Source organism: Lithobates pipiens, unplaced genomic scaffold, assembly GCF_037356315.1.
Source record: "Lithobates pipiens isolate NorthernLeopardFrog02 unplaced genomic scaffold, aLitPip1_a1.2 Scaffold_19, whole genome shotgun sequence".
Taxonomy (NCBI): Eukaryota; Metazoa; Chordata; class Amphibia; order Anura; family Ranidae; genus Lithobates; species Lithobates pipiens.
Window position 1 is genome coordinate 347,747,332 of NW_027507764.1, and position 9,362 is coordinate 347,756,693.

The 9,362-nt window shown below is 41.5% G+C and overlaps 1 protein-coding gene across 1 annotated transcript in view; it reads left to right on the forward strand.

Moving 5' to 3' along the window:
• Window positions 1-9,023, forward strand: part of BMP6 (bone morphogenetic protein 6) — a 227,730-nt gene extending 218,707 nt beyond the window's left edge. Inside the window, exons 6-7 of the mRNA XM_077492163.1 lie at window positions 3,166-3,276; window positions 8,533-9,023. Of these exons, the coding sequence (XP_077348289.1) occupies window positions 3,166-3,276; window positions 8,533-8,682 (261 nt within the window). The 3' untranslated portion in view covers window positions 8,683-9,023. The remainder of the gene's footprint in view (window positions 1-3,165; window positions 3,277-8,532) is intronic.
• Window positions 9,024-9,362: the final 339 nt, after the last annotated feature.

Sequence of the window (9,362 nt, forward strand, 5' to 3'; positions counted from 1 at the left end):
AGAAAATATGAATCCCTCTAGCTATAATTTAAACACTGATGTACTATAGTCATTTTGCACCAATTTACCCCAAATACATTTGCTTTAGCAGTGTCTGGATGCTTTGTTGTCTCTCCGCTGTGTTTCCTTGAACCGTCAGTCAAGGAGCCCACGCTGTTCAAATCTACAGTCATGTTGCTTGCTCAGAAGGGTAGCTGGAACAGAGCTGCTCTCAACCCCTGGCCTGGTGGGAAAAGCAGGGGAGTGACGTAAAGCAAAGACTTCAGTGCTGTCCATGTGTGAGGCCGGAAGCACGCATGTTGGGGTTGCTACCCTGGGGCTCAAGGGAGACCCTGAATGGACGCATAGCCAACCTGTAAGAGGAAGTACAGTAGGCATTAAGTTGGATGTAGGATTCTACTAAAAGGATAGGATGCACATAAAAACATCAATATGATAAGTATGTGAATTATGCTTTTACATATATACTTTGTCTTTGAGGGTTTAACAACACCTTAAAGTAGGATCTAGGTGGGTGCCAGGGTGGACTGTTCCCCCCAGGACCAGAGGCACCAACAGGGTGGACCTTATAAAAAGGCAGTGAAGCCCAGCCCAACCACCACAGTGCAACAGCCACAAGGATGACATAAAAGTGTTTGCACCCCCACATCAGACTAGTCTAGATGAAGCCCTGCTTTTCAGGAGTATTAAACCCCCAAACAAAATGTAATATATTGCAGCTTACCAGTTATTAGATGTGGCTATATTCGTTTTTGTTTTTTAGCAATTTTTCCATTATTTTCACCTGGTGATATAGTCTGGTTTTTACTTTGTTTACAATATTTTTATTGAAAATCTTAAATACAAAAAATAGAAATATTAACGACAACCAGAATCAGAATGTCAGGTTATAACCAGTGTAGTCTGTCAGTTAGTTGTCCAGACAAACCATTTACCACTGAAAGGGGTGCATAAAGTGGTTGTCCTGTTACACCACTTGTACCAACAGGTAAACCGATAATAAGGCTTACCTGTAGGTACTGTAAATATCTCCTAAACCTGCACGTTTAGGAAATATTTACCATATACACTTGCGCCGACGCATGCGCACCGCAGAAATGGCTCGATCATGCCATTTCTAAAGGCCCTGCGCGTGAGTGACCTCATTGCGGCTCCGGCCAATCACAGTGCCAGAGCCCGTAAACCCAGAAATAACTCCAGGAGACATGTCACTGGTCACAGCAGTGTACGGGGACCACTGCAACAGCTTCGATCTGAGGTAAGTAAGTACATAATGTGCCAGTATGCAATGCATACTAGCTCATTATGCCTTTGTCTTACAGTTTGTTTGTTTTTGTATATGGGTTTACAACCACTTTAAAAAACGGCCAGCTTTTATTTATTTTTTAAACCTTTATCCCAAAAGGAAACTGTTGCTATAACTGCTTACAAAATTGTTAGCTGGTCTTCGGCCTTAATTTTTTAGTAAATTCTGTCTAAATCTATTAGTGTATCCAACATTACCCTCCCCACAGATTAAAAATGCTGCCATGCAAAGGTGACATTGTTGCTCCTCCATCCATCCATGAGTTTGGACATTTTAAGTGAGTGGCAGGAACACCAGGTGAAAACCGAGGAAATAAAACCTCAATAAAGAAAACAAATGCAGCTACCACATATAAGAATTGGTAAGCTGCAGTATATACAATTGTTGTTTATTGGGTTTAATATCACTTTAAAACAATTGGAAAAAAATATAAAATACAACGCTAGTGAAAATTTTAAAATCCCCAGAATGACCCCCAGGGATAAATGCTAAACGAATGACTACTCGTTGGGATAAATCAGCGTCATGCAAATACACAATCAATGTATTGGTGTGCAGTGAAACACTAAAAAAAGCCTTATATAATATAGACAAGTGTATAAAAAATGCCTGTGGAATAAAGACCAAAAAAGTCTGTGATGAACAAAAGGTGCAACTAAACGTTCCTCTATTAGGTACTGTATAGTTCTATTTAAAAGTGAACTTGGAGTGATGCTTCTTCAAATGATGGTAAGTATGAGTAAACAAACTTCTCCATGTGACATTCACAGATGTAAATGTGAACCAATACAAAGATTGGCTACGCTTACCGCAGAAAATGGACACACACAACGTATAGCGGTGGGTCAGAAAGGCATGTATACCATTCAATCCAGAAAGTCTTCGGTAGAAAACTTAGATATAGAGATACAACTCGATAACCACATCTGGGAAGGTGGAGGGTGGATGGTGCGCACCAGAAACCTCAACAGGCAAACATGCCTGGTCCTTAAGAGCCGGTTCACACAGGGGCAATTCGTCAGGCGACTTAGCCGCCTGACGACAAGTTGCGTCCCGTTCTGTGCAATGGAACCATTCTAATCAGAGCGACTCAAGTCGCTCCGACTTAGAAAAAGGTTCCTGTACAACTTTTGGGGCGACTTGCATTGACTTCTATACAGAAGTCATTTTGCAAGCCGCCGCTAAAGTCGGATCCCGGTCACCTGAGGCAGTCACGCTGCAAGTCGCGCTGCCTCAGTGTGAACCGGGTCTAAATCAACCACCAGCTGGGAAGGATATGTAGTACTCTAAGCGGCCACCAATCAACGTATCCAATCATGAGTAAAAAATATAGAAAAGGGCCTCCACATGGTGCGTGAATCCAAGTAAAAAATAGTATTTATTTAAAAATCAAAAACATAAAATGTACAGACCAACAATCACAATGGGTACATAAAGTTATCACATATAAAAAGGAATTGCGTGGTATCCAGAGCACAATAAACTAGCAACCCGACATGTTTCGGATCTTCTACTGGGGCATGTTTATTGAAAATGATTGAAAGTTAAATTCTTATGATATGGACAATTCTGACAGTCATGACCTTAAAATAAGCCTGTTTACACACTTCCATATAATAATGTCATATTGCTAGATGCAATATAAGGTACAAGGCAAATATCTAAATATCTTTGCCATGTTAAAATTCACTAATAAAAATAGCAGGAAAGTTGAACATGCCTGAACTGCAGCAAGCAGGAACAATTAGACCTTTAAAAATGGTGCTGTTAATTACTAATAGTCTTTAAAAACTCTTCAGAAACTCTGTATTGCTGGATGACATAATAGTGAGAGCTAACAGTATGGTTATTTGTTGAAGGACTGGATAATAGCTCCAAAAGGCTACGCGGCTAACTACTGTGGAGGAGAGTGCTCGTTCCCACTAAACGCTCATATGAATGCCACAAACCATGCCATTGTGCAGACCCTGGTGAGTATTATTTAAATGTATTATGTTTGTCAGTGATTACCTGTGCTTTCTGAGTTTTTTTTTATAGATACGCAATATGAATGATTTACTAAATGATGTGTGGACTAAAACTATTTTCACTTCAGTAATAGCAAAATAAAAGCAATCAGTACGTCTCTGCCCCAGGTGCAGGCTAATGCATGCACAGGTAGAAGAGAACGAGAAAAAATTTCTGGATAGCCGCACTCTGAAAATAATGAATTCTTTTCTTGTGCTTTTTATTGCAAAAATGAAGATCATATCATCAAGTCCACAGCAAAAGTGATACAAAAAAGCTTTTTTGTATCACTTTTGCTGTGGACTTGATGATGTGATCTTCATTTTTGCAATAAAAAGAGCAGAAAATAATTCATTCTTTTCGGAGTGCGGCTATCCAGAGTTTTTTTCTCGTTTTCTTCTACTAAAAGAATAGTTACTAGACTGGTGGGTAGCCTAGCTCTGAGGAAGGGGGTGCACTCCCGAAACACGGCAGCTTTTTACCCCTTGATGTGTTATAACATATGTGTCCACACCATTCCACACTGTGTGGTTTCCTGGCTCATTGAGAGAAGCACTTTGTGAGTACCCACTTTTTATTGTTTTTACTATTGAATAAATGTCTTCGTAATGCACTAGGGGTGCGCGCCTGCCATTTAGTTTTTTTGTAGTTTCCATCGAATTACCCAATCTGAGGAGGGCAGCATCCACCTAATCTTGGAATACCGATGACCTTGTTGCTCTTTACTATAGAAGACCTCTCAGCGTTGGAAGTGACTGTCTTTATTTTGTTCATCTACTAAAAGGGTCATATACCAGTTTCCCCCAATCAGGGCTGCTGTTTGGATTCAAGGGGCCCTGTACAGCCAACCTGCCAAAAGGCAGTACAACTGGTCCCCCTGCTGAGCAGGTGCCCGGGTCCGCCTTTTGAACCAATGGGGGGGGCCTGGGCCCAATACAGAAAGGCTGGCTGTACTGCCTTATCAGCAGCCCTGTCTCCAATGCATGCTGTGGTTCCTCTTGCTGACTCTTATATCCTGTAGTGATGTACGAGCTGATGGAATCAAGCATAGCATGCTGCAGGGAAGTAGGTACTCCGCACACCCGTAGTACAGACAGCATCCAGTGAGCAGAAAAAGTCGATATATTGACTCTTCTTTTAGCAAGTATCCAATTCTATACAAGTGACCCTGTGTTGACTGGGTCTCTTTAAAGCTACAGTGAGCACTGCACTTTGGCTTATAGCAACCAAAAACAATAATTTTCCCTTTTTTTCTGGCTACACTTTACTGATAAAAGGTAATGTCTGGTTTAAGAAGCTTACTGCAGTTTGTTCATGATTTTTGCTTTTTACACTATTTTATCAATTAAGCACCCCAAAAATCTCTTGCTTTGATAATGTATTCATAAGAGTGCTGTCGAACAGTTTGTCTCCTGCAATAAGTGTTGAAAAGTTTTGTGACACTGCTGTAATCACTGCACTTTTTTAAATTCTTTTGCTTAATTACCATTCAGGGTTCCACCATAATTAGTGGAGTTCTAACAAATACACTTACCAGCCACTTTATTATTAGGAACACCTGCTCAATTGTTTGGTAACACAAATTCCTAATCAGCCAATCACATGGCAGCAACTCAATGCATTTAGGCATCTAGATGTGGTGAAGACGATTGCTAAAGTTCACACCAAGCATCAGAACAGGGAAGAAAGGGGATTTAAGTGACTTTGAACGTGGCATGGTTGTTGGTGCCAGATGGGCTGGTCTGAGTATTTCAAAAAATGCTGATCTACTAAGGTTTTCATGCCCAGCCATCTCTAGGGTTTATAGAGAATGGATTGAAAATGATAAAATATCCAGTGAGCGGCAATTGTGTGGATGAAAATGCCATGTTGACATCAGAGGAGAATGGGCAGACTGGTTTGAGATGATAGAAAGGCAACAGTAACTCAAATAACCACTCATTACAACCAGGATATGCAGAATACCATCTCTAAATGCACAACACATGGAACCTTGAAGAAGATGGACTACAGCTACATTGGGTGCCACTCCTGTCAGCTAAGACCAGGAAACTAAGGCTACAATTTGCATAGGCTCACTGAAATTGTACAATAGAAGATTGGAAAATGTTGCCTGGTCTAATGAGTCTCACTTTCAGCTGCGACATTGAGATAGTATGGTCAGAATTTGATGTAAACAACATGGAAGCATGGATCCATCCTGCCTTGTACAAACGGTTGAGGTTGATGGTGTAATGGTGTAGGGGATATTTTCTTGGCACACTTTGGGCCCCTTAGTACTAATTGAGCATCATTTAAATGCCATGGCATACCTGAGTATTGTTGCTGACCATGTCTATCCCTTTATGACTACAGTGTACCCATCTTCTGATGGCTACTTCCAGCAGGATAATGCACCATGTCACAAAGCTCAGATCATCTCACCACTGGTTTCTTGAACATGACAATGAGGTCACTGTACTACCAAAAATCTCCACAGTCACCAGATCTTGACCCAATAGACCACCGTCGGAATGTGGCAGAACAGGAGATTTGCATCATGGATGTGCAGCCAACAAATCTGCAGCAACTGCGTGATGCCATCATGTCAATATGGACCAAAATTTCTGAGGAATGTTTCCAACACCTTGTTGAATCTATGCCACAAAGCGTTAAGGCAGTTCTGAAGGCAAAAGGGGGTCCAACCCGGTACTAGCAAGGTGTAACTAATAAAGTGGCCAGTGAGTATACATGGAGCTGACAGAAAATAGCGGGCATTTAGCTAACATGTAGGAAAGAACAGCGATGTGCAAGAATCAATACCCATTATCAAATGAGTTTTTATTAATTTCACGTCAAGAAATTCCTAACAGCTAAATGGCGGTAATAATAGGCTAAAGAACAGCATTTCTCATTGTTCTACAATATGAAAAGCCTTATAAATTCCAGTGCCAAACATCTAAGTGAGAATATATGTTTTTTGTTTGCAATCTTTCCAGTTGTTTTTCTTTAATCCGTGACTCAGAAACTGACAAAGAATTATGTCAGTTGAATACCCATTGCGTGCTGGAAGCTTTTTTGCTCCTGCCCCCCCCCCCCCCCTAAACAGAAGCCTATTGCCTTAATGATTTGTTTTGTTTGTCTCAAATTGTTTGGTTTTATAAATGCATCACATATACAACAAAGCCCACGTTGTGAGGTAAGACTAACATCAGAAGTTATTTATAGTTGGATCACTTTTTATGGTACAAAAGGTCCTTTTTACATGAAGCTGCAAAAGTGACAGATGGGGCAAATGAACACTACCAGTTTAAATCATTCGAAAATAAAGAAAAATAGTGTTTCTGCAGCTGCTTTCAATAGATCAGTACATTTAATAAACTAAAGTTCATAAACAATTGCAATATTCTTTTTATATTTCCATTCTGTTCCATTTCAGTGCTGCTGTTTTCCCTTGCCACCTCTTGCATGCACTCTAGCGATGGCTGCATGACATTTCCTGATAAGTTTAGAGCTGGTTTACAGAAATTTGGGAGGCAATACAGTTGCCTCCTGCATGTTTTTTTTTAAACCAAAGCGGAATGCCGCATACACACGATCGGACTTTCCGGCAGACTTGGTCCGGCGGACAATTCGATCGTGTGTGGGCTCCAGGAGACCTTTTCTTCCCCAAAGTCCGATGGACCTAGAAATAAAACATGTTTTTAAATCTTCCGCCGGACCCAGTTCCTGTCGAGAAGTCCGCTCGTCTGTATGCTGGTCGCAAGGTGCCAATCTCGCCGATGAAAGCGGCGAGATTGACTTCCTTCTCTAGGCCCGTCGTACCTGGAGTCACGTTCAAAATGAATGGACTTTAGTCCGTGTGTGGGCAAGTCCGTTCATTTGGAAAGTCCGTCGGACCTCCGCCAAAAGTCCGTCGGACCTAGACCGCCGGAAAGTCAGTTTGTGTGTGTGCAAGTCTGCTCATTCGGAAAGTCCGGCGGACCTCCGCTGAAAAGTCCGGCGGACTGTCCGGCAGACTTGGTCCGATCGTGTGTACGCGGCAGAAGAGAATCATGTATATATACACACCTTACCTGCTCTTTGCAATGGTTTTACACAGAGCAGCCCCAAACCTCCTCTTCCAGGGTTCCCCACCAGTGCATCTGGTGCTTCCTTTTCTCCTAATGCACCCATAGTGATCCGCTTGCTATGGGGGCACTCATGCAGGCTTAATTCTGAGCCAGGCTGCATGCATCTATAGACACACACAATGCAGCTCTGACTGCTCCCTCCTCACATGATTTGACTGCCTGCCTTTGGCTCTTGCTGCTCTCAGCAAAGCATGTGAGGGCACAGAGAGAAGAACTGTAGCCGGGTATAGCACTGGATCGATACAAGACTCCGGTAAGCATTTAAGGCTTTTTACCTTAGAGCCGAGAAGTGCAGAGAAGGTAAAAAACATTTTGCATGCATAACCACTTTAAGATATAGGTAAACATTATCATTATGTTTTCACATTGGCTATGCATGCCTTTTTATTGAAACGTTAAAAATAGCTCTGAATACTGTATCTATTCAATTTTATAAGCAGTCATGCAACCTTTTGGTATGCGTTTCTCCATCTGGGTTTCAGGGCTGGGGGGGGGGGCTTTGTCTGCTACATTCCTATTGTATTGACAGTGATAATCCCTACAGGATCCACTGTCAGTCTTCTTCTATGAATGAGGCGGGGGACAGGACCATCTTTAAGACAGGTCAAAAGGGTCCAATCAATATTAAAGGCAGCCCTGGCCAGGAGGGGTGTAGCTGCCTGTATAAGCAATGGCAGTCTACTAGAGCAGTGGTCACCAACCTTGTCCTCAGGGCCCACTAACAGGCCGGGCTTGCAAGATAACTGAAATACATCACAGGTGATATCATTTTCTGCCCAGTGATTGCAGTATTCTAGTCTGAAACTCTCCAAGGTAATACATAAAACCTGGCCTGTTAGTGGACCCTGAGGACAGGGTTGATGACCACTGTACTAGAGCATGCAGGACACTGTACCCTGGCCTGAAGAACCCTAGTCTTCTAGTAACCTGGAATGGAACTGAAGCTACTGGCAGGAACCCATGGTAATTTAGGCATATAGAGTGAGAATATGAAGAATGGAAATGTATACGATACTTACCATTGATATGTTTAAACAATAAATGTGACATTTTAATAAAAAAAAAAAGTAATGATACATATTAATTTGATTTTCTTTCAATTCACAGGTCCATCTTATGAATCCAGACTACGTGCCAAAGCCGTGCTGTGCTCCAACCAAGCTAAACGCCATCTCAGTGCTTTATTTTGATGATAACTCAAATGTTATACTTAAGAAATACAGGAACATGGTGGTGAGAGCATGTGGCTGCCATTGAGGAGAGAGGGAAAACAGTCCTATAGCCGGCCCTCAGAGGGGCCCCAGAGTCAAGTGAGGACCAAGTGAGGACCATCGAATATGGTCTTCACTTGCAGCACATTGCTATTAAAGACTTAGACAATCAGAAGGAAGCATAGGCAATGCTTATTTATAAAGAGGTCAGTTTGTATATTACACGTACTCACACTGTGCCGCCAAAAGAGGGTTGTATCAATTCAGGATGGATATATGATATGAAAGAGAATCGTTGGAATTAAGATTTTGAAATTGTATTTTAGTTAGCTTGGATCAAGCTGTGTTTCAACATAAAATAAATAAAATAATATATACGATCTGTAATATTATCTTTTTCCTCCTTTGGTGGTCTAGAAGTCAAGATGTCAGAGGGACTGGGAATATTGCACAAATGGTTAAAGTCAAGGAATTATTTTCAAAAAGGACGTAACACCAGCAGTACTCGTCATTGATGTATATGTAAATAATGTTATTCCAAACATCTGCTCATGTTACTGCTTTGTCCCAGGCAGTGGGGAAACGCTAAATATGGGGGGGAAATATCATCCGGAAATTAACTGCTTATTGCTACAAACCCTGCAGTGCACTTATTGAATACATGGGTCGAAATGTACTGACTCTAAAATAGTTAAATTTCTGCACTGAAATGTAAACATCCTCCCC